The 26,901-nt window shown below is 38.9% G+C and overlaps 1 protein-coding gene across 7 annotated transcripts in view; it reads right to left on the bottom strand.

Annotated features, from left to right (window-relative positions):
• The window catches only part of CREB5 (cAMP responsive element binding protein 5), a 259,092-nt gene that overhangs the window by 171,167 nt on the left and 61,024 nt on the right, over positions 1-26,901 (bottom strand). For all 7 annotated transcript variants that reach the window (XM_027880057.1, XM_027880051.1, XM_027880052.1 and 4 more), the window contains one exon: positions 4,742-4,914. In XM_027880057.1, the coding sequence (XP_027735858.1) occupies positions 4,742-4,914 (173 nt within the window). The remainder of the gene's footprint in view (positions 1-4,741; positions 4,915-26,901) is intronic.

Here is a 26,901-nt window from a genome sequence, read left to right as displayed (position 1 = left end):
TGAATTTAATAAACACATATCATTCCATGGCCTCTTCAATGCCACACACTCCATTAACTTACTAGGAGCTTAAAGAGACTTTCTTTTGTACGTACAAAGACCCTTCTCAGTCACCAGCCTATTCCAAGTGCCTTCCAAAATTAGCTTCATTATGGAATAGTTTCTACCCATAATTGTCTCTTATAGGAGTCTTTTCTGTTTCCTCAAGCTATAAAGGATGATAGCAGGATACTCTGAGATCTCAGTCAGCAGTTGCAGTCTGATATCTTGCGCTATCGTAAAAATCCTGTGCTTGCCACAGAGATGATCTATCCTTCTGCCCCAAATTAAGACTGAGGAGTTTAAGACTGAGAAGCTTTTTTTTCATTTTCCAAATCACCAAGGCCAGACACAATGAGTCTGCTCTTCGTTGTCACCAAACCTGTGTTAGTTCAATTAAAGGCAGTTTTCCTGACTGTTCCATTTCCTGTGTCCCTTTGTCTGAAAAGAATTAAACCCCATATAAAGATGATAAACAGGAACCACAGAGAGAAATATGGCATCATGAGAGAGAAGAGAGAGAAAGATGATGGATAGATATTAAAATTAATGCTGCATGTGGGGACTGAAAGGCTGTTCTTCACTAGTACCATGCTTCTTCTGTACATCAAGGCACCAGAGGCATCTTCCAACCCCTTTTTTATTTGCTGTCTCCTACCTGCTTGCATTTTACCAAATGTGGTTGAAATTTTCCCCTTCTGATGCTGTCCCAGAAGACCACCTTATCTCATTAAAAATGATCTAGAACACTAAAAAGGGATAATCTACATCACATCGTTAATGCTCTATGTCCACTTTGGAGCCTGAGTTCACTGAAAGTGGACTTTCTCTCCATTTAGTACAGTGCGAACAACTTGCCGTATCTGTGACAACCCTCAATCCTCCCGTGTTCTCTATCATTTGCAGAGCTGTACCAGTGAGTTTCAAGATGGAATAATTACTAGTTATGTCCAATACTAGCTTGAAAAACGAGTTCAAAAGGAGATTAGCTTCTCCAGAAACCTGTTAGATTGCAGCTACCTACAGTATTTGATAGCCTGAAAAACACATCTTTCTTAGCAAAAGATATGTCCAGATAAAGCAACCAGCATACTGTGTAGTGACCAATTTGTCTGACCAGAATTTTCACACATTATACTCACAGTATACTCAGTCACAGAAAAAAGGGAGTTATTTTTAAAAAGAAGACAAGCACTGCTATTGTACAGCTTAGTTGAGAGCCCCATATCTTGAGCTGATTCAGCTTATCTGCTTTTCTATACCTGTGACAAATGTATGTCTTATATCATTTTTTCTTCCCTTCTTCCATATGCCTTACTGCTTTCCCTCCATGTATCTTATCTCAAAATGATGTGCTATTAATCAGCCAAAGACACCCTTCACTGCTAAGTGTTCCTCAACTGATTTTTCATCAGCACAAGTAGTTACTAGTTACAGCATTCCTCCCACATGCTGAAGCCTTGGCAGGGAGGGAGGAGGGATGGCAAGGAGGTTAAAGACTTCCTTACCAAATAAATACTGTCTGGGACCTTTATACCAAGCTGCCATTTTGCTGTAATGCTAAAGTTGCTGTTTGTTCTCAACAAAATGCACGTGGTAAGAGGAAAGTAGGACTGTACTCTGTCTTGTTTTTAAAGTTAATAACCTTCATGCTCTTCTCTTTTTTTGATTAATCCAGCTGGACGCCTGTTCAGTAGTAGCTGAAGCTTAATACCTGAAACAATGTGTGTATATACGCTGTACCAGTAAGGCTTGCCCAACAATGCTCATTCTGTCATGCACTGTGTCAATATCTCATTTTATATGCAAGTCCCCAGAGTAGGGAAGAGGAAAAAAGAGAGGCATGGAGAGAAGAGGGGAGAGGGATGGAGGGAGAAGGAGGAGAAAGAGGAGAGATGAAAAGTAGGGAAAACTTGCATCCCTTGGGAATGTCAGCTGCTATAAACTCGCCCACTCCTCACCATGAAACGAGCTGTGTGCGGGCACAGGTGGGTCCCATTCTCTGTTACTAGAGCCCAGCCTATGAACAGGGGCTAAATGAAGACTTTCATTGCTGTTCCCTGTTTTCGTTGGAGTAAGGCCATCATAAACATTTGCAGGTGGCTTGGCCATAGTCTGACACTAAAATATTTGTGGTTGTGATAAAAATCAGAATATTGCTACAAGATGGTTCTATATAACCTTTAGGGCTTGATCCTGTTCTTACAGAACTCAATGAGAGTTTTACCCAGTTGCTCTCTGCGGGTTTTATTGCTAATTAAAAAGTGTATTTCCTGGCGCAATTCTTCATAGTAAGGTCTCATCTGTCCTTTGGGGCAGCTTCAGATGATTTAAAAAAAGGGGAACCCAACCAAAACCCACTGATTAGAGCACTTCAGAATTTGGGCTTGTTAAAGAGATGAACCATCTCAACTTCATAAGGCCAAATCAAAACCAGCAAACTTTGAAGAGCTCAAATATTTTCTGAATCCATCTGGATTTTTCTTCAGTTCTCTAATACCAAAACCATAGTCCAGTCTGTATTCCTCATGAGTGAGTCTTAGATATAATTCTTAGCACATTTGGAAGGTTAAGATGAAAATAAATGGAAATGACAAGGTATTCTCTTTGAATAAATAAAACAGACACCACAGAGAAAAGACTGAAGGAAAAGAAGACAAACAAGGATGCTCAACACTTTGGCAAATAAATGAAGTCGAAAATGCAGCAATTATCTCCTAGGACACACCATGAACAAAAAACAAAACCTCCTAGGAAGAGGGAAGAACAGGGAACAGAGTACGCTGGAGGTCACACCATAAGTCTCATTCACACACCAACTCACACAGAGACTAAAACGCTTGACAATTGCCTCCCAATAAAGCAGCTTTAGACTCAGGAAACGTTTGTGTGTTTCAGTCACAGGGAAGAATTAAGATATGTCATGACAAAATTTCCCAAATGAGACACATCACTGACTAGGAAAAGGCTTTTTTATCCTCAATCCCTCCAACTTTGGAGATTCTAATCACCATGGCACAAAACCAACACAAACTTAAAACCTGACTGACAGGGTCTTGCAAAACCACATGCAGTTTTTTTCTCATTATACAGAAACAATTGTTTGGAAGCCAAGTACAGTCCCACATAAAACACCTCACCACTGAGTATTAAAATTTGTTTGGGTTTTTTTAATGTTTTTAATTAGGATTATAATTATCACTAGACCTATTAAGTCATGATTTGAATAGGAGCTTAATCATCTTTAATGCAAATAATGGCATTAGTTAATGTTTTTCTTTCTAAAACTGTAAAAGAAGCTGTTTCTTCTTCCCTCCCTCTCTCCCAACTCCCTGTCCATGAACAGAATGGGACATATATAAGACAAATCCTTTCTAGGATTCATAGGTAAATTGTACTGCACACGAAATCTTAGTGAATACTGTGTTTTGTCAATATGTAATGTATAGAAAGGCATATCTATCAAATACGTTTAGCTGATCCATCCTGTCAGACTTATGCATTAAGAATCAAATCCTGAAAGAGTGGTAAAAAAGAAAATAGAGGAGCTTGGCTAGGAGAACAAAACTGGAGTAGCAGATGGAATCCATGTTCTGTGCATGGCTGGGCCATCCCTGCTACCATCGCACTGGGATATACAGAGCCTGTGGCCTACATCCTCCCCCAGCCACCAAGAATCTTGACAGAAAATACAAGAATAACTGAATTTTGAGTTTTCAATGCCAGAATTTCACTTTTCAGTTTTACTCTGAAGAGACTGCAAGCTGATCATCAATTATTTAGACAACGACTGGGACAGAGACTGTGTTTGCCCTTACCATAGAATGGATGTGAACAAATTATAAATGGCAGATAATGAATCTAGACTGCTTCTTCTTTCTTAGTCCACCAACATATCTTTTTATCTACACTTTTTCATGCATAAAACCTCCCAAATTCTTAGTTGTGTGATGAAGAACTGTAACCTCAAACCATCTGGGCAGTTTCTGAAGAATTAAAAACAAGTTATTGTGCCTTGTGAGGACCTCATGCTTACTGGAAGTAACCAAGTGTACAAAACATGGATGGTTTTGTTCACACAGGTTTCCAAACATGAGCACACAGTTGGCAGTCAAACCAATACAATAGGTACCCATGGTGTCAATTTATGGTAATAAATATGGATCCATCATCAGAAATTGAGCAACTGTTCACAGAGATCACTGTGCCAAACTCCATTTATTTTTACGATCTTTTTGTCTTCTAGCATTCCTTAACTAAACAGAGTACATAGGAAATAGCCCTATCCCACAGAGCACCCCAAATTCTGACTGAAGGAAGTGAAAGGATCAGCTTCACAAACACTTTTGCTTTCCGGAGCAGTTAGATAAACAACATGAACTTTGAACATAAGAAGATAAAACCAAAAAAATGGATGGAGAAAGCAGACTTCCCAGCAAGTACAGCATTCTAACCTTTTTGAACCAGAGTGTTAGGTCTGGAATAACCTGGCTATTCCTGCACAGTCTGCAACATAGGTTGCAGGGATCCTTGCTGCATGCTGGCAGGGTCAAGTGCAAACACTGTAACCTCAAAAACCACAAGAACAACATCTGGTCCTGCATGTAGCTGAACTTTGAGAACCATGAGGACAACATCTGGACCTACATGCAGCTGCTGGAGCCAGAGAATGGGAGAAATGAGAAAACAGAAATGGACTCACCCAATCTGTCGATTCGTGGAAGGTGCTTGTGTAATGACAGAACTGGACTGTGGAGATGGCATGGCTTGTTGAATCACAACGCTGGTGTCGTGGTTTGGCATTCTTGTGTTTGTCAGCTGGTGAGATCCAGGTCCTGCCATTGCTCCTCCAACTGTGTTATGCATGGAGATATTCTGTGAAAAGAAGGGAAATGGGGATGGAGGAAGAAAAAAAAAAAAAATCTTATCTTGGTTTTCTGTTCTACAGGAGTACAATTAGAAATGTGAAAGTATCAACAACATGAAAAGTTACTGGCTCCTGATAAATCACAAGCCAATAGATCTTGTTATAACCTACAATGATAAAGAAATGGAAAATAACTATTTACTTTCAAGGGTAACATAAATGGAAAAATACCCTCAAGTTGACTAATTGCTCTTCTGTGATTCTGTCTTGCGATTTATAGTGGGGATATTCAGCACATATTCTCCTAGCTGAACACATTATGAGTGCAGGACACCTTGATTTACTGTATGGATTGTTTACTGTGTAGTAGGTCTGCTTAGACTGACAAGCAAATCAAGTTTTACAGTTGTAAAGTAACAAACAGTACCCAGTACATTATGAAACAGCCACTTCTGTTAGCCTCCTTATATGTTGTAGAGCAATAATATCCCCGAGGCTTAGAATAACAACACTGTATTTGCACATGTATAACCTTTGCTTCAGGTAATTCAGAGCTTTTAAAAGGTTCTTACCAAAAAAAAGTTCACAGATATCTCATATCCACTGAGCAAACAAGCCACAAGGGACCAGGATACTACTAAGGAAGGAATCATGGAATAAGACTTCTCTCCTGTTATGGCAGTACGTTCAATACACACTGCTGCTAAACCGCAGGGTTTGACTTGGCCCGCGTTTAAAAACAAACAAAACTCTCAAGCCAGAGATAACCCACAGTGTATACATATGAAAAGTATGGTATCCTTGAGAGCATTATTTTTCCTATCAGGCATCAACATGTGGATTGTTAGCAGCAAGAGGAAAAGAAACTTTCCATTGTCACCTCACGCTAGGCTGAGGAAAAGGGGGAAAAAAACCCACTTTTATATGCACACTGTCACCAAAACTCAAACAAAGCATCCTCCTGACCACTGCAGTACTCAGGATTAAAAAAACAAAGTTATATTTCATTCAAAACACCCACAAAATATTAATAAAGTTGGTGAGAAATTCAGAGCTCCAATCAAATGTGGAAGACAGAAAAGGCAGACAACATGTTGAATCCCAGAACTAAAAGAAAGATTGTATTCTGAACCAAACCAAGAGTAAACCCTTTAGATTATATTTCTCACAGAAAAGGAGAGCCAATAATTAGAGGATCCACACTGAAAGCATTATCTGTCATCTCCCTATCTTCCAGTTTTATGTATTTCATGTGATTCCCAGGATAGTGTGGATGTAGTGATCTCTGTTTATTTTACAAGAGTTGTTCCAGTCTTCATTAACACATAAAGAGGCAGAGGTGCTGCCTACAGCCACACTCACACAGAATGAAGAGGACCCAGCTCTGTATTCCTCTTCCAGTAAATAATTTACACATTACGAATCAGGTCTAGAAGCTCCTTATTCTCTTAAGTATTCGCTTAAGGAGCATGAATTGCAAGAGGAAGCCAGATCAAGGACCTTAACCCTAATTTATCATAGCACAGTAGTACGTCATGACCATCAGGAAATAACCTTAGATATATGGAAACTTTTCCAAAAGAACTTCTCTCTCTTCTACTACATACCTATTAAAATGCCACTTCTTCAACAGATTATGGTTTTCTGATGAAAAACCTGTTCAGTTTAAAATACATATTTGTATATATGTATATGGATATATATATATAATCTCAGAATTCAAACCTGCACTGACTTTTTTGATCATTACAAGATTTTGCAAAAGCAGGTCTAATATCTATCCATGTGCAAGAAAATATTTTAATGCTATCACTTCCTAAAACTTCTCCATTTATATTAGGTACCTGTGCTTCAATTAAAACCTATCCACTCGTGATATTTACTTGTTTCAGAGTTTACCCTCATTTAATTTCTCTTTTACACTGCCTCCACAGTTTCTGAACGCTCCCAATGATTTCTGTATCACCTGTTTGCTTTCAGTAGTATGTTTAACAGAGCAAACACTAAATACTTGTGTCTCTGCATCCATATGGGAGCAACAAAGAAGAAAAGCGTCAGTCACCACAACGAGTTTGCTCTGCAGTGCCTTTGCCATTGCCAGCACACACGCCCGCCTTGCTTCCAAAGAGGGCTGTCTGCACGAGGCCGGAGCATCAGCATGAAACAGCCCAGGATTCAGAAAGCCTTTCTTTGGCATTTGCACAGATTTTTACTGGACTTTGGTGTACCATGGCAGGGCAGAACTTGAAGATTTAATATCTGATGCCTGTGCTCCTCAATTTCGTATTTTCTTTTCCTTCTCTTTCCATTTTCTCTTATAATTCCAGAGCTCTCTAAGGTACAAACAGTATGAATTATGATGGGTATGGACAATTTTGTTTGCCCATAAGACACTGTAATTTTTAGCTCACATGCATAAACTTGCAACACAGTTTCAAAGTGTTAACGATGCCCAATAAACTGCATATTTTCAGAAAGTAGGCTAGATAAGTGATGCATGGAAAGCAAAAGCAGAACGAAAACCTGTCAATGCAGAGATCCATTCTTCTCAGTAATGCAAGCACTGTTGTTGGGCAGGAACTATACCTTTATGCTACACTGCCAAGTAAAAGCCTGAGATTTCCCAACAAAATGTCAAACTCAGCATGGCTCTGACATTCATAAGAAAAGGATTTGGCCATCTCACAGTAATTTACATCGGTGAGATGCTTGTGAATTTAAAGAGAAGTTCAAGCAAGTTCATACTTTAATGACAATACCTATGCTTTGAAAAATGGCAGGAAGGTAATGCACAATAGATCTGACACTAAGCCTATCTGATCTCCTTGTGCACATCATGACATGCAGAATGACTGTATCACCAGCATAGCAAGACTAGGCTTGTTGTGTGTCTGATACAGGCAGTCTTCAGAACTCCCAAAATGGCCTTGCTGTGTTGAGCTCTGCATCTGACTATGAATGTGTCTGGATAGGATATTAATGAACTTCTTGAAGACTCAACCTTGGGCCCTTACAGAAACAGGAAAAATTCAGCAACATTGGCTGAAACTAAGACCTCCACTTTATAGTTGAATTCTTGCTTTGTTAGGCTGCTTCCAGCTGTACTTTTAAGGAGCACTGCATGCTCTTCCACCAGGGATCCAGAAATGACATCTCATTTGACTCCCCTTTTCATTATCCTCTAGTTCTTCAGCCAGTGGTTAAGATTATTTGATATTAGGTAGGGAGCTCCCAGCATTGCAGCTCAGAGAAGTCTACAGGAGCCATAACACAGACTGAGCTCTCCCTCTACTTTCAACATTCCCAAGACCCATCCATACTCTGAGACACACACATGCTCATGGTTTTCCCTAATATCTTCACAACTCTGCTTCAGCATTAGAAGACAGCATATGAGCTTATTATTATTATCTGTTTTATTACACTGAACCTAAGTGTTCACACAGAAAATAGACCACCCTTATGTCAGGAGCTGTAGAGACACAGAAGTCATCCCTTGCTCCTAGAGATTAATTTAATGAATCTGAATTAAAATCCACTATATTAAGAGGAATTTATATCCTTCACGACTAAGTTTCATCCTCACTAAAGTATCCAGTCACTCCCACTGAAGCAGAAACTCGGATTATAACACTGAAGAGCTTTTACAGAAATGCTCCCGTTGCCCACGTGCTCATGCAGGACTCTCCATCAGTATTTAACATTTAAAAAATAAATCAAAAAACAACAAGCCATATCCACAAACCACTTTTAAATCAATGTGTTTATTCTCAACCTTTCCAGCTGCAAGAGGAAACCTAACAGATCATCATCAGCTTAACTTCTCCCCAGTTACACTTTATTCTCCATTTTAGCTTCAGACTTTGAAGAAAACATTTGAGCATTTTTCTCCCACGTGCAACCATTTAACTTTGGATAGGCAACACACTTTTTTTTTTTTTAAAGGTTAAAAACTTCTTGAAGTCGTGCTTCCATGTTCTGGTGGAGAGGATTACACATCACTCCACAAGAACACACACCCTCTTGGCAAGCACAGCAGAGAAATGACGGATCTGCAGACACAGGCAAAATACACCCCATGACTCCAGACAGTCACCATTTCCCCTAAACCCTGGTTCTTCCAGAGAAACACCCATCCATGTCCCACAGCACCTCCTGTGTGACCCATCACCATGTACTTTAGTCAAAGGATGAAAACAACTGATACGTCCATTAGGACCTCTTGTAGTATGAGTTTAAAACAGAGTTTGTGGTTTTAAATTATAAGAGCTAGTTTCTGAACCAAAGTCAGTTTTTATTTTCCTACTATTCTTTTTTAACAGTGTAGTTTAGTAAAAATTGCAAACACCAATTTTATACAAACTGCAGACTATTCCAGATTGTTTTGTGTAAACTTTTAGATCAGTAGATCTGTCACCTATAAGCACTTGCACATAAAGGTATTTTACAGACTGTTACATAAATTATAAAGTTAGAAGGTATTTGTCATTAAAAAATGAAATAAAAATGTAATTAATTTTTAAAAAATAGCAGTTTTTGCACTTTTTTCTGTTTTCTGCAAAAAGTCATTTAACTATCTTTTCCTGCACAACAGCTTAAAATATTTTTCACATAGTTCAAGAGAAAAGGCATCAACTTAAAAAAATTATAGAGAGAAGTCAAATATACAACACTATTTTAGAGTTCTTAGAGCCTGCTCTCTCATTGAATATATTTTAACAAAGACAAATATTCCAAGATGATACACTTTAAAATGGCATTACATATGTACTTTTAAGAAGTGTACAGTAACATCTTGTCTGATTATTGAGATCACAGCTTCACAATACATGTAATACACACAAGTGTATTTCACCTATTGCACATGCTGCTCACACAATCAAAGAACCTGCTGGCTTAAAAACCTGGAAGACATGGTTGTAAGGAAAAGTATAGGCTAAATGTGACAAATAATGGCAGGCTTCAAAATTATTTTAATCATGGTCAATCTCCATTAAAATTATTAGGTCTATGAGTTCTCTCCTGACAGAAGAGAAAGATAATCTCAAAACAAAAGTTAGCAATTCTCCCCAGAAAGAGCACCAACTCATTTATTTTCTCATTAATCAGGTCAGTGTGAAAGGAAAACACCCTAATATTAGCCCATCACAACTGTTCATCTGTAACTAGCATGGACAATCTAAACCACCATAAGCACTCAAGTAAGCCTGCTGTCCCACTCAAGGCTATCAATGAGAGCAGAGGAACTAGAGAAGAAAACAGAGATTAGAAAATGAATCACATTACTAATGCAATTGAAGGTTTATAGGAAAAAGAAAGTCTATTATCAAGATTTACAAAAAAATAATAAAAAAAAAAGTTCCATTATGCAAGAGATGGGACAGCGTAAACTTGGTGGAGACTGAAATGCAATACCTTTTCCTCTTTTTTTTTAAACTGTAACATCTGTAGAGCTTGAATGAGGAAAAGCACTAAAGCAGAAAAAAAAGGACACAGGAAAGAACTGCTGGAAAATGCTGTGTAGTAACATTAAACATAAGGACAAAGCACTAGGAAGATTTTATTCAAGACTGCTAAAATCCATTTAACTCCCCTGCTTAGCAAGAGGTATGAAGTCACTGAATGAGACTGACACACAAAAATAGAGAACCGATGCCAAAGGATCTATTCCTCAAAACATTTCAAAGAAAGGCAAATGCTCACTTAACAGCTACCTGATAAAAATGGCACATTACGAAAAACAGCAGGCATGATATATTCCAGAATGGGAAAGGACTCTTTCCCGCCCCCAAGCCCCATCCAATGTTTACCCCTGAACTGGACCCAACCGGCTATCCACACCATGCTGGAGACTGAAAGGCCAGGAGCAGTACGGGTATATCTGACTTCTTGAACCCCAGGCACCACTGCTCAGTCAAATGTTATCGACCTGATCTCCTTAGGGGTAAAAATGTAAAGGAAAATTAAACTCGTTATTCAAAAACATCAAGTAATGATAGGCAGATGGGGAAAGAAGGGAAACATTGCTCTCACTGAAATCATAAAGCTTTGAATCTGTACTTATCAGTCTCGGCCACTGGTTTCCAATTTTTTGGATCACAGACCTCTGTAAACCCTCTGAATTTCACACAGAGCAGTTTGTACTCTTATCATAAATTGTGTAATTAAGGCAAGATGGTTCCACAGACCAGATGCAGATGACTTACCACAGCTTTGCGACCACCAGCAGTTCACAGACCAGAGCTGAACTGCCACCCAAAGATTGATTTGGAGCACCGTGATAAGAATTTCTTGGTACAGAAGGGTAACATTTCCAAAGGTATCTAGAAACTTCAATAGCCCCTGTCCCTTTTTCAAAATGTCTTCAGTCTTTTGGAGCTTTAGTGAACAATTACCATTAATTAATAGATCAGACTTGTGTACTGGGGCTGGTTGGAGCTTTGCAAAACTTTATCTGAAATATCTATGCTGGAACATGCAAGAAAACTTCTTTGTTGTTTTATGTTAGGATGAATTATTCTTAAACACGGACATGCTGGATGCTCCTGAATAGACGCAAACAAACTAACAAACAAACAAAAAGAACCTCATAAATAATCTCTTTATCTGCTTTCTTTCAATAGCTGTTACTATGTTATCAGAAAGTCTCTGAGATATACCAAGTGATGCAAAGCTCATCTGCTTATCTCCAGCAAACTAAGTGGTGCTGCTAAGAAGCACGGCATAAAAAAACACAGGACAGACATACAGAAGTGCTAAGCCAGGTGTAAGCCATCTCAAGGCTCTAGCAGTCACCACCATAACTCAAAGTCCAGAGGGCCCATTTAAGCACTACTAATCCCCTTAAGGCCGCTGCCTGAAGGGTGACAGCCCTGCACAAAATTTCCATGACACTGCTTGTGCTGCAGGCCAACCTCTGGTATGCCTCTACTTGGCCTCTGCCCCCCACCCTCCCACACCCTCCTCCCGCAGCGGGTACCCAGAGAACACAGTCCCAGTCCCCTCCTCTGGTCTCTTCCTTGCACTTTCACAGGAAAATGCACATAAATTTATTCAATTGGCAAGTTAAGGCTCCCTCCCTATCCTCCACATTGGCTACTGATTTAAGCAAATGCTCTGACTTCTCTGATATTACGAACAAAATGCAGGACACTTAGAATTTTTGGTCTTTTATCTTAATTTTTGTGACATGATCTAATTACAGTCATTCAGTCGTGCCCTCTAATTACCAGTAGAAGTGAATACTGAAAGATGACCCTTGTCTTTCAGGATTCCCTCCCCCCCTCCTCATGCCCTTTTCAGCATGTCTGTCCAGACTATACTTTTGACATAAGAAGCCTTCTTTACATACACAATAAGTAATATGTGGTGTATACCAGATACACCCATGATAAACCATCTACTAGAGAAAATGAAAAAAAGTTATATAAAGGAATGTGTTTTAAAGAAGAAGGAAATTTTGGAAAACTGGTTTCACCAGAGTTTGAAAGGAAATAACTTCTCTATGGGAAAAGATGACATCAGATTGCATGCTTATGTCTTGAAGTTTCCTAAAGATGTGACCCATTTTTCTTTAGGGTTGCTTGTTTCATACACAATTGCTTGCCCAAGATAGCCATTAAAGTAATATAGCACAAAGAGCTTCTTCTATTCAAGTAAACGTCAGTAACACCAAGTGTGTAAAGCCCAGTTTGGGTCACTCGGGGGGTTTTGCATTGCTAACACCACACTACATCTTGCAAATTGGGAAGTGGAAAAATAGGGGGAGCACAACCGGCTGCATGGATCTACCCAGTTCTGTCATTCTTTATGCAAAAGCCATAAACTGACTATTTCGTTTCTTCTAAGTTGCCTATTGTGACATTTATAAACAGGAACCTGGCAGCATGTCAATGGTGCAAACTGATTTCCTTTTCTAAATACAATTTTAAAAAGCAAATAAACAAGGTTATGCCTCCTAATGAAACATTATATGCCATGCTGGAGCTAGTTTTTCTCAAGTGTATTCTCTAGAGCAGATGGAACACCAATAAACACAAAACAACAAGCTCTTTTATGGAAAGCATGTTTATATGAAAATACATTCTCCATAGAACTTTGTCTAAGGCAAAACTGACTTATATCTGTAATGCTATCTTGGGGACCAAATTATGGTTCCATTAGATTGCTGTAAACAAGGGAGCTTGCCATGAATTTCAAATGGAGAATGGCTAGTAAGAAACTTGAAAGGAAAAAAAGAAATTTGCCAGGGTACTTACTAGGTGTAATTCCTAAAGGCCTCAGTTGAAATCAAGGCCTTATTGTGCTCAGATCCATATAGACACATTGATGGACTACGCTTGCCCACAAGCTTTAGAGCCCAGAGACAAAATAAGGAAAGAGGAAAGAAAAAAGAGGGAAAGTTATTTGTTCAGCCAAATATCAGGACTCAATGCAAGGGCTCTTTTCTCCCAGTCCAGTGTCTTATCCATTATTCTGCACTGTTTCTCTGCATCTAACACTTACTTATGATTTCAGAAAACTGGGAAACTTTAAATAAATAAATAAATAAATAAATAAATAAATAAATAAATAAATACATGCATAAATGAAAACTCTAAGAAACAGAATTATAAGCTCTACTTGAGTTTTTTCCAGCACTATCATTCCATTTCTGTAAATCAGACAGAGTGCACATAAAGTGGGTACTCAAAGAACCTTCTCAAAGTAGGTGCATGTCAACTTTTGCAGGACAAGCAATTAGACATCCAAAAGCAGTTGCCAGATCTGGAGGCCAGTCAGAGGGTAGTTGAAAACCTGGCTTTCCTTTCTTTATTGTAAGGAGTTTTGTTTTCATCCATCGTGAAACAGAAAGCTGGGGGGGAGGGAGGGCGGCAATCCTCCAGGAATTGCTTTAAACAAGCCTTTGATACTGCTAACTGAAGGCACTAGCCTTTTCAACACTATGCAAACCATTTATAATCTGGTAATAGCAAATTCACAGAGGCAGCACTTTGGTATTTAAATTTGTTATATTTTATTTAAAGCTTCTTTGAAATTCTCATCATTGATTTCCCTGGCCTAAGTTATTGGCATCATGCATGAGTTACAGCAGTGGCTGTTGACTGCATTCAATGACCAGAACATTTTTTAGGCAGAGCAGTTGGTGAAGGAGAGCGAGGATGGTAGCAACAAAACAGCCAGTGATTTTCCATTCAGGCAGTTTCAAGCAGAAAACCAGCAGGCTTAACTTTTCTGCTAAGAAGTCAAGTGGAAATGCTGCTACCCTGGTAATAAAATGCATCTCGTAAATATTCTTTTAACCCCGGCCCACTGTGGCAGCTGTGTTGGGCCAGGTTGGCTGGGGGACTAAGACAAAAGGCTGGGAAAGGTCCAGGTGTCAAGGCCAGTGATGGTCTCAAAGAGCACCCAGACAGACCATTTGCTGCACACAAGAGTTCAGAGGTCTAACCACTGGAGTGGGTTGTCAAGTGAGCTGGAAGGAAAATACAAGGAACACCAGCATCAAGTCAGGATCAAGTTAATTCACCAGGCCTCCTGGGAAGTAATCACAAAGGCAAGCATGCAGTTTTGCAGCATCCGCAATAGTCTGGATTGATTTCAGGTTGATGTTTTGGAAGAGCAGAGGTAGTTTAGTTTAATCTCAGACTGAAAGAACTTAAATAGAATATAATTTTGAAGCATTCAGACAAAAATTAATAATTTTTGTAGCCATAAGAGTTCAAATGTTAGGGTGTAGGAAGGCAAACAGACTGTCTATATAGAAATCAAAGAAGTTAAATACACTGCTAGCTGAGGAAAGTTCACTTCTAGTGAGTAGAGCAAGGGCTACAGACAAACAGGTATTACAAGAAAATGTTCTCTGACATCTTGAAGCTCGCTAAGGAGTCTGGTTAAGCAGAAACATGCTGCCCTTGTCCATCTCTGCCGTGGTTTCATCATTTGGCAGGCAGGAAAAATATTAACAAGACTAGGAGAATAACTAGAATAAACACACTTGGAAGAAAGAGAAACCAACAGTGATCCTTCTGCAAGAAACAGAATTGATCATCCATTGATAAAGGCATGCAGCTTTGGTCTTAAAGCACAGTTTGCTGGAGATCTAAGGAAGAAGAGCAACTGTTAATGGAGAAAAGAACAAGTAAGCAACCTGGTGTAGAGCTGAGACATACAGCTTCCCAGGACTGGGACAGCAAAAGAGATCAGAAAATTAATTCCTTGGACTCCAGCAGTGTTCTGCAGATCAGGTATGCTGGGAACTGCACAGCCACCCTTTTCCTCATTCTACTACACATAACTTTGAGCAAAATATTTCACATTCTTCTGTCTTACATGTAAAGCATGACAAATATCTTCAACAAATACAGAGTGCTTGGAAGTGACAAAAAGGGAATAGCTTTTAGAGGCAACACAGTGTACCTAGGAGGGCAATATAACACAGCATTGACAGAGCCAAAGGGGCGTTTTTTGTAAGAGAACTCCACAGGACTTTGGAGTAGCATGCATTTCAGTGTCGCAGAAATGACAAGAGATAATAACCAAGATACTTTAACCAATACGGAAAATAGTTGCATGATGAATACAATTACTAGGACTGCAAGACAAAGGAACAGTTCTTTGATGACTAGAAACATGAGAGAAGAAAAGGACACGTAAATCAGTAAAAAACGTGCATAGTCAAACCCAGAAAGTCCAGATAGCATTTCAAGATCTATTTTTCAGAGAAGGGGAGCTCCTCGTCTGCAGAAAATTGGATCCAATTAAGCACTGCTGGTGGTACATCCAAATATGGGCACTAAAAATTGTGGGCCATTTCGGAAGAGTCAGACTAAAAACCTTACTGAGGTTGTATGGTGGTGTGGTGGTAGGGGTGAATTCTCAGTTGTAAAGGCAACTGAGAAGGCATCTGCTTTTCTGATTGGAGTAAACGGAGAGAAAAACAAACAAGCTTCACTATATTCGATAATGCTATCAGACAGTCATGCAGATGTACACGCTTCCAGTCACACTAATTAAATGTGGTGTGGAGCCATCCTGGGGAAATTACATACCATGCCTTTAGAGTACCACACGCTTCTGAAATGTCTTGGTGAAATCTCACTCCATCTGAGGAGCCACAATGCTCCTTCTCCTAAGTAATAAACAATTGGTCCTCCTCTAATGGTGTGACTCAGCCAGATAGATAACTTCATTCAAGGAGGCAAAACATAATTCAGGCAATGGAAAGCAGGAGTTTCAGCTAAGCCATGAACAAAACAGGGCAAGCAGGCACTCTTGAGGAACAACCCAAATGCACATGGAGAACTGCTAATTCTGAGTGCCCTCTTCCACACAGAAGCTTTTGCCTACAAAAAGGGTGTCAGGGGGGATATTTACCACCAAAGCAAGTTGAAGGACACAGGAGAAGGTCTGAAATTCCAGCCTGGCACAAGTAGCACCATGATCCTGTTCTCAAGAGCAACTAGCTCTTGGGTATCAGCATTAGAAAAGAGTATATTACCCTTAAACACAATAACAACACTGCTTATTTTAAACCCACCTAACTTACAGCTTAATTGGAAGTTTTTACTACACAAGACTCAAAATACAGTTACTGTGGGGTCTAGGTACTGCCATCTGATTTTTCTTCATCATCAGAAGACCATGGAATGGACTTTGGAAATCCATTGGATCATGCTGTTTAAGTACAAGGAAATAGGTTTTCCAGTAAAATAGTGATCTGAAGGTGATTCTGTGCATGCTTTAGAATTTCTGCCAGTTCTCTAGGAAAATTACAGTGGCAATTCCTGGACACAGACAGCATTTCAAAGACTTAAGCTGACGATAGTTGCTAAATTGCATAACCTTCAGCACTCCTGATGATCAGTATATAGGAAAAGGCAATGCAATTCCTGTATGATATTCTGAAAGCCATTTCCCAAGTACATAATAACTGAGTGCTTGAACTCCTTTCAAATACTTGGTGCAAATTGTCATATTTGAGACCAAAGGCGAAAAAGTGCTGTTTGTGACTCAATGGCAGGTCTTCTTCAAAACACAGGGCATCATCTCACATTTCTGGCCTATAGCTGTGAAAGGGTTCACAAGGCTGAATCCAGTGAGCCTGGACTGTTAGAGCTGCCCCAGAATTTTGCCCAGAGTTTCACACTTCCAAAAGATCCAAACAAGAGAGTTGATAACTTTGTCTGGATTTACTACTTGTAGTAAATATAATAGGACCAGAAATTTTAATTTTCCCAACAAGATTTATTAGATATTGGCAGGGATGCATATATAAGTTTAGCACCCATTGAAAGCTATTCAAGGGAGAAAGAAAAATTTAAAAAAAAAAAAAAAAAGCAGACTCATTGAGGTTCAAAGAAAAAAAATGAATAAAGATTTGCCTGATAGTAGAGAATATTCTTTGTTGTTCTTTTAGATAATTTGCTTTAAGGTAGAAATATGATAGTGTGAATTTTAATAAGATATGGTAAAGTTTGTGATGCAGGTAGTCCAACATGATTATTCTTCCTACAAAAAGGACAGACAACTTACTGCCCTACAATACTCGGTCTGTCTCTTCTTACAGTAAACATTGCTAATGCTCCTGGAGAAGGGCTGACCTTGCCAGCCAATTACATTATGCTAATTTGTCTGTTACTATAACTCCTACAGAGGCATTCACAGCTCAAAGCAAGACAGGGATTTATATTGTCTCTTCCAAGCTGCAGACTGTGGATGTTAATCTCTATCCCTCCTTCCAGTTACAGCTCTACATGGCAATATCTACATGCAGTGCCACTGCATATTCAAAGTGACAGTTATTGCCAGCTTTATTCAGCTTAAAAGACAGGCTGTGGTCCTACTTTGCCCTTCTAATAACTGTCACTCTGTCTCAGAAAGCATATGCTTGGTAACAGCTGTTTTTCTATGAAAACATATGGTTTCTCATATGCTTTTGAAAACACCACAGGAATGTATTCGCTTGCTAGATGCTAGTGCTGTGTCACTACATCAAGCACTAAAATCATCAAAAGGATCTGCAATAGCTTTCTACGTTATGTATTGCAAAAATACCTATTGTTTTAAAGCAAAAAAAAAATAAATCATCCAGCTGTAAAGATTTAATGTAAAAATAAGGCTCATAATTTAGGAGTTGTATGCACTAAAATATTACTTGAAGGTAAGATCAAAACACTGGTCTTCTATAGACATATAGCAAACAGCATGCTTCATCCAAGCAGTTTGTAGTCCATATTGCCTCATGAAAATAGAAGCTCATGAGATGTGGCTCTTCTAACTGCTGAAAAGATCAGAAGCTTCCCTAGCATCTTTCAGTTGAGATATATAAACAGATTATCAAAAACAATTGAGTCACAGCAGTTTATAATAAACTACTGTCCATCAAGTAAACCACAGCACTGACCTTCACATGCTTCTTTCCCTCCCTTCATAATATTTAGGGCAAGCTAAGAGTATTCATACAGCCAGTTGCTGTATGAAGGAGATAAAAAGTAGCCGATTTGTTGGGCTGCTTTAATTCAAATGTGCTAAATCTAAGGTCAGGTTAAACTGGAAGCTAAATGGGTAAATAAAAGTTCTGGCTGTGGCTTCGATACTGATTTCAACATCAACTGACATAGGAAATGACATAAAATGGCAGAAAGTTTTCAAAGTGTTATAAAGGCAGTAAGGGAAGTTACAGATCAGCAGGAAAACAAGAAAAATGCAAAAACATGGCTTATGACAAGGTCTTACATAAGTTTCCCATTGGCTGTAAAAATAATTCTGCTGGAATACTTGTAGAAAAGAAAGAAAAAATTATATTCAAAATAGTTTATGCTCTAGCATCAGCATAATCAATAAAACTATGCAAACATGACTCCAACACTTTCTGAACACACTAGTATCTCTGGGTGGTATTCCAGTACTTCTCATTTAACTTGAAAAATTTTACACCTGTGTCTTGGTCACACCAAAAAATCCCCCATCACAATGAAATGTTAGTGTTTTATTACCTATTAACAGTGATGGGGCTCACACAGAAGTCCACACAAATCTGTATCACTGACTTTAAAATTTCCAGCTGATCATGTTGCACTGTACTTGGAGTTAATGCCCTAAGCCACAGTCTGACTTTTAAGAAGGTGCTTAAACACACGATGCAAAGAGGTCAGGGAAGCCAATGAACAGCACGAACTTGTGAAACTCCTCTGACAGCTTGAGGTATGGCCCTCGGGCATCTGGTGGGCCCCTTTCCACGGGTTATGATTCCCTCCATGCAGTCTGTGAAAGGTAACACTTGCCTGGTGGGCACATAGGTCACTATGAGGATCTTGCATTTTGCAAACTACTGGCAGATGTGCAATAAACCCATGCTGACCTTCTTTCTAAAAGCAAGCAGCAACCAAAGGCTTTATAGGATGCCCTGGGCATAGAAGATGTAAGAAAAGAAGTTGATTGCTTGTGCAACTGTTTCTACTAGCAAGGAACTGATGCACCAGGAACAAAACTAAAGAGCCCTCAGAGATTAATACACGGTGTTTCACTGGGAACATAGGGTCTTGTGTCTGAAGTGATATAAGCCAAGGGAGGGAATGGAAATATATTCTTACTTGACAAAAAGATACTCAAATAGAGATATAACCTTGTTAGTCTGGTTAGACACCACAAGGAAATTATTAAAACAACTTTCAATAACACTTTCTTAATAGTGTCCAGGGCTCTCAGTCCCAGAAGGTAACTGAGAGCACCTTTTGCCAAAGGTGACTCTTTCAAGCTCAGATGAATAAAATGGTCAAAAAGGCAAGAGTCTGTGCCACTGAGACGAACAGTTCATATGTGGCAATGGTCAGATCTGCAACCTACACGACAGAAAAATCCACCATGAAATCAGATTTGCTTCTTTTTCTGTTCACAGATTCAGAAGAAGGGAAGGAAGGTGGGAGGGAGGGCAGAGGAAGAAAAAAATCAGGTATAAACTGCCATCCAGAGGTTTCTAACCCTGACAAAAACAACAGTAATGGTCCTGTTTGACTTCAATTTGATATCCATAGCTCCATTTCTTCACTAGAAAAGGAAAGGATTGATTTACAAATGCAAGTCCAGCCTTTCCAGGAGCCTGTGGTAACAGGTATTTTCATAAAGCACAATGGTGTGAGAAGACTGAAATGTACACACAACAAAAATGAAATCAACTGCTCAAGATATCATTCAGCACACAGCATATAAAAAATTATTGAAATATTTATAGAATTATATTGTTTACCTCCATTTCTCTTCAGAATCAGAACTAGCTTTTCCATGAAGCCAGTTAATTTGCTCACAATGATCAACACATGATATATTTCTTAAGTCTCCAAAATTTAATTTTCTACTCATTTTTCAGCTGATGAACAAAAGGAAACTGCTCTTCCTGCATAATTAACTCAGCCTATACTCCTACCATGAACAATCTGTACAAGTCTGTATCTGTAGTAGCTATATGACAAAGTCTCATCTCTGACCTTGCTATGCATGTAGGAGAAAAAATATAAAAAAAATCCATCAAAAATCACACTGCAGACTCCAGAAATTTCAGTAAAGCTGACCTCACACTAGAGGTGATCTAAGATTACCTCATTATGCATACAGATATCCACTCTATTAAGCAATATTTTCAAAAGATGTAGTAAAAGAAAAGCCCAGTATGAAAACATGTTGAAGCTTAAGCTTTCCAATCAATTCAAGGGGTTTGCATGAGCAAAATTGGTTCCTTGGTGGAGTTTTAAGAATTTCTCCATTGCAACTATAGCTTCTGATTATCTCTTTATTAACTATTATTGGCAGAAGCTTATCTGCTTGACAGGACAGAGAAGGAGCATTTACAATTACCAGAGTACAACATTGCTTTACATCCCAAAAAGGGTGAGGGTGTCTAGCTATCAAGCTCAGGGAAGTGACAGGGATCTGATCCAGACAATGTCTGTACAGACAGCACTCCAGGTTCCTTAGTTGCTCAGCTCTTTCACACTTTGAATGCATCAGCTCTGGATCAAGCAGAGGTTTTTTTTTTATTTTCCTGGAAAACATGTTGTGGTATTAGGTTAGTAACTTAATCTTGTTGGCAATATAATAGTTATGGTATAATCTCTCATGTTATAAAAGTAATTGCCATAATCATAAGCTACATTAAATTATTTCTTTTTCTACAGTGCAGCTGCAGTGGTTTCCCACTCCCAACCTGCCATCCTGTTGCTGATGAGACAAGAGGGGGCAGAAAGCAGAGCTCACAAAACACTACTACATCCCATCCCTCTCCCTTGCCTAATAGCAAGTGACTCCCCATCCCAGTTAATAAAGAGCTCCTTGTCCCTCCATTATGCAGAGTAATCTTTAAAAGATTACATTCTCATTTGGGAACGAGCCAGGAGCCAGTGGGAAATTCTCTAGTAAATTGGATAGAGAGACAACAATATGAAGGGCAGCTGGATGGAAGGACATTTTTTCAGGGCATTCCTATTCCTGGGGCCCTCTGGCATTGTTAGAAGTCCTGCAGTCTCGTTTCTTTTCACTGCTCTGTTGTCAGGATAATGCTATTCAGGAAGAAGGGGATACAGATTAGCTGGTTTGAAGATAGAATGTGAGGAAACGAATATGGAAAAGTAGTAAGAAAAGAAGGAGAAAGCCCAATTATATTTTTAAGTCTTACCACCTTACATAAAAACAAGGAAAGAGCACTTTGTTTTAAAACACTGTATTAAGTGGATCAACTGCAATAGTAAAATATGGGGTTTTTTCTTGCCTGACTGTCATCAAGAAGGCAATTTGAGCACTCCATCACTAACAGTGTATTAAGAAGTATTTTGAAAGGAACATTTCCCTCACTGACTCTTTCCCCTGGCCTGCACCTTCCAACAGATGCATTTGTTCTGTGGAATCTACTTTCCACCTCAACCTACCTGTGATCCAGAATGGAGAAAATTAAAACAATACAGGGCAGGCAGCCCTCTCAAATTTATCCCTGCACACAGAAAAATGCAAGTGAATGAGAAAGGCAAACAGATTTTTTATTGTGAGGGTTTTTTTTTTTGTTTTCCTTTTCTTTTTTTTTTTGGGGGGGGGGTTGTTTTTGAGTGGGTTGGTTGGTTTGTTTCAGGGTTGGTTTGGGGGTTTGTTTGATTAATTTGGTTTGGATCTTTTTAGGTGTTTGTTGGGTTTTTTTTATATATATACTCATTTTCATTGTTCTCCAAAGTATTTTCTCAAGAAATCACACAGACTTATGTATCCAGAAGACCAGAGACCTGACTCCTGTTTATTGGGTCAATAATGGCATACATATACTATCATCTCAGTACCACATTTTGTTAGAAAATACAAAAATCTCATGACAAAAAAAAAAAAAAAAGCTATAACAAATTCCTTTTTTTTTTTTTGTAGCAGACCTTTTCTATTCCCCCAGAAAAATAAGTTTTTAATCATAACATGAAATTCTAATCATTATTCCCATTCATGTAGCATTACTATTTATTAGGAGGAAGTAAAAAAAAAAAAACAGTTGTCACAGAAGGTTATCTGAAAGATTTGGTTTCCCCTTAAGTTTCTGTTTATCCAGCTACAACTTTCTTCACCTGCAGGGCTTGAGTAACAACAGTTACCTATAGTCCATGGGAGGCAGTAGTTAAAATACATTAAATAGAGGATTGTTTGCATTGATTTAAAATCTTGGTGTTGGGAAGTCCTGATTCAGCAAACTATCTCTCTTCAGCAAAACCCTGCACACATGCTTGAAGTTAACCATATGTTTAAAAGCTATTGAAGTACATGGATTTTGGTCCCATTTCAAAAAATCAGTTATATACACATTTAACTGTCTGAGATGGATGAAGCAAAGAAAAGAAACTGGGATATGAGAGGTGCACCTGAAAAAAATTGCAGCCAAACAATAACCCACAAAATAAGAACTTATGTGCAGAGGTGTAATACATGTAATAGTTTTTCTGGTTTTCTTGAAACATATATGTTGGCATTTACACTTGCATGAGTTTATTGTATTGGAAAAAAAATACCACAAATAGGAGAACTATGGTAATGTTGTCATTATACTGGCATAACTGGCCTTGAACCGATGCATACATCTCAAGGGACATGCACAGAGATCTCAGAAGTAAGACGGGAGTGTGATGAGATAATATTTTAAAAATACTATAAAGAAAGCAGAAACAACAGCATCCAGATTGACTTTTTCACTTTCTCAGCAACCTTTTCACTTTTTCAAGGAAAAACTATTCAAATACCAAATATCAACTGACCATCTTCATTTCTCCCTTTATCTTGTTCAGCCACATCCTTTGACATCTCAGTTTGACAGTAAGTGGAGAAACTGATTCCATTTCTTTGCGTTGAGGGTGGGTTAGTGTGATGGGGAGAAGAGGAACTTGTACTTTTCACACTCCTCTATCTCTACTCCTCCAATTCTGCTGACAAGTACATCACAGAAATATTTTAATACCCCACTTCTCAGAAACTAAAGAACTCTCCTTTTAATGTCATGTGAGTGCTGTTTTTTCACTCTTTCTCTTACTTGAAAAGCCTGGTACTCTCCCTCAGCTTTCTTCATGTCTAGGTAATACTACTTTTCCCTTTCTTCTGCGTGAATTTCCCTTTCTATTTTTCCACCAAGTCTGACTTGGGGTAGGAATAAGTCCTTTAAGCAAGTAAAAAAGAAAGGTACTTTTCTTCCTTTCATTTCTCACTCCCCTTCCTCAAGCCATACTTTCCTGTCTTCCTACTTTCTCTCCCCTCCAGAACATCAGCGAGGACTCTTCCAACACAAAGCAGGAGAGACTGGCAACGAACGTTATTTTCCCTTCTTCCTTGATAGGAGAAGAAAAGGTAGGGTTGGGACAAAAATAAGCTGCCAGATAGGAGTCCATACAATCTGCAGATCGGACAGCTTTCACCTTTTCTTCTAGGTGTCATGTCTCAGTGTCAGTGATGACGCCACAGCTCCCTTTCTGTGCCTGCTTTGAATTTCCCTAGGCCTGGCTAAGCCCACAGACAGGGGGAAAATAGCACCACTCCACGCACACATACCTCAGGTGAGGAGAATGAGGAGGAAGAATAAATATCTCTTAACGTAGGAATGAAACCATGTTGTCCACACATACTTTAATAATCTGTGTTGAGAAGGACCTCAGAGACCTACTCAACTTACTGCTGTGGAGGACTTCTAGCATTTACTGAAAGGTGCAGTGGCACCTCCTCGTCACATGCATTACACTTACAGGCTACACAGATTAACATTGCACCTTGATGGGGTTTTTTTGCCACAGTTTCTTTTGCAGGTGTCTTTTATTTAGAAAGGGAAATTCTAGCCTTTAATAAGAAATACGAGACCAAACTACAACTAATGAAAAGGAAGAACATCAGGCTTACAAGACAAGTCAACAAATTCTCCTAAACACTACATTGTAAATATTTACTGAGACTCACTGAAAAAAAAAAAAGTCAGTAAAACCTTCAGAAAACAAATTTCCAAATAAAAAACCAGAATGAAATTAAAATGGGCACTAGTTATTTTCTGGAATACCAAAGAAAGAAAAAAAAAAAACCTCTCCAGGCTCACAATGTCTCTCCTATCCCCATTAAGCATATTTTTCCATCAAGAAGATTTGTCTTAATAAACGTATGCCACAAAGGATCATTAGGCAGGAAAAACAGGCCAGGGCAAGGATAACAAAGATGAAAAGAAAACTGCTGAGAGTTCACCTCTGCTGTTTATTTTGAGGCACACTTAAGATTTGAGTCGGAGGATTCTAATTGTATTCAAAGATTTAGTTCTCTAAAGAACATAAACAAAACTAGCAAGGGCTAACAGCCAGAATAAAGCTTTCTTCATAATCATAGAGTAAGGTCAGCTTTTGTTTGTTCTTTTATATGGTAATCTCAACTCCTCTGTGTTGACTTTTAAATTTTAAAAAATGGAGAAAATAGTTTTTGAAGACTAATGGCCTATTTATTCAGGGGCAGCTCTTTTAGCATGCTTACATGTTTTCAAGCTTCCTTTGGTTGTGCTTTCTTCATCAAGACTTTTAAACCTTTTACGCCCAATCTAGGTTAGCATGCTCTGGTTAGCAGCTTGTATCCACTGAAAGGCGAGGCAATAATCCATCTAGGTTTAGGGCTTTTTCATAGAACTGATGCAGAGCTGTGTCAATTTTAATGTCATGCCATGGAGAGTGCATGTAGCTCTCTCCACTTTAGAGGATTAAAAGTGACCTCTCTTACCAAAATCAATAAGGGCAGCTTGCTGTGACTAATAGGTTGTAGAAATTCAAAAGAAACGGTCTGTAACACTGAGTTCATTCTCCTCATGTCTCTCCCCACCCAGCCCCAGACTGGCTGGTAGAGCTGCACTTTGACATGTACATTCACATGGAGAATCGATGTCTGTTCCCTTCCGGGGGATCAGACTGAGCCACACACAGTTTACTCACATTTCAGGGAAGAAAAAAAAAAGCTGATATTTGTTTGATAAGAGTGGACTTGGCAACTTCCATAGAGAAGCATGTGAGAAAGAAACCAGAATAAGGAAACAGTTAAGATGTACAATTTTTTACCTCCTTAATATGGTTTTTAAAAGGCCCTATTTTTACATATTAACAGGACATCAACAACTACCCAGATACTTCACATCACTTTATGACCACAGTTGGTTTTTTTCTAGTCTCTGAGTGAAGGTTTTTCTTCCTTCAGATCTTTGCCTAGTTGTAATAGGCTAAAAATTTAAATGCCATTAAAATCAGTGAAACTGCCCCAGAGATGTATGAGGCTATACATGCAACTGTAGCTTTGTTAACTGCCATCACATGTGATCAGCTGTTCTGGTTTCTTTCTTCTCTCCACTACTCCTTTTGTTACTCTGAAGTATGTCAGATTTAAAAGTTAAGTTTGGGGGCTTTTAGAACGACAGTAATTTTGTACAGTACTGATAATGGGACATGCTACTGTGTGCACACAATAGGTGTAAAGTGTGTTTTCAGGTTTTTGGTTTCACATTTTGTAAGCCTAAAGAACACTAGCAACTCAGATGTGGATCTCCTTCTACCTTATGGTGAAAATACCCTTACTCTCCTGGCTGTCTCTGACTTCCAGTTTATCCTGGTTGAGGTACAAATTAAAAATCCTTACCCATGGTTCATAGCCTGTGGACATTTTCTCTGCCTAACAATAACCATGATTGTCTGTATGCCAAAAAAAAAGACTTGCCCTGGGGAAGTAAGGGAGAAAAGGGGCTGAAGTTGTGGGAGGAACCCAACTGTAAAGGTTTAGGAGTCCCTATGGAGGTTTATAAATAGCTGACTGCCATGTGCAAAATGTGAAAGAAACCCAGTCAGCAAAAAGCTGTTGCTGTTCTGAAATTTTTCTAACTACATCCATTTAGGCAGTAGACAGAGTTATAAACAAACATTAAATCAAGAAATTATTAGCATTTGAACTTTAGCAAGATAATAAAATGTGTAGGGATATAATCAGCAAATAATAGGAAAGATCTGCAAGCGAACCCACCAATTAATGATAAATACGACTTGGCACAGAATAACTTCACCAATATGGATCTCATTAGATGGCCATGGAACCTGTTCCTGCAGCAGGCCTCTCTGACTGAGGGAAAGGTGAGGTAACTGAAATGTCAGCACACCCAACCCCTCACAGTTCTTGGGCTCCAGGATTGTAACCACCTGGGCCAAAATGACAACCTTATGCTGCCGGGAAGGCCATGCCATGATGTTCCAGTCTTCAGCCAGTTCATTCCCTTGTCTCAGCTTTTGGACCTTTGCTCTGCAATTCCCTCTCAGTGAAGGTGACTGAGAACACGCAGCTTCATTGACTCTGGAGAGCAAAAAACCCTCTTTCCTCTACTCACCTTGCTTTATTAATGATACATCTTATAGAGGGAAATGCCCCCAAGCAAGCAATATCACTTAAACAGATAAATAATTCGCACATGAGGCAAGGGGAAGCGGGGGGGG

This window comes from Empidonax traillii, unplaced genomic scaffold (assembly GCF_003031625.1).
Source record: "Empidonax traillii isolate 1590-97213 ecotype Southwest subspecies unplaced genomic scaffold, ASM303162v1 scaffold64:size1360303, whole genome shotgun sequence".
In the NCBI taxonomy this organism is placed as follows: Eukaryota; Metazoa; Chordata; class Aves; order Passeriformes; family Tyrannidae; genus Empidonax; species Empidonax traillii.
The sequence above is the reverse complement of the archived record's forward strand: the minus strand, read 5'-3'. Positions and strand labels throughout refer to the sequence as shown.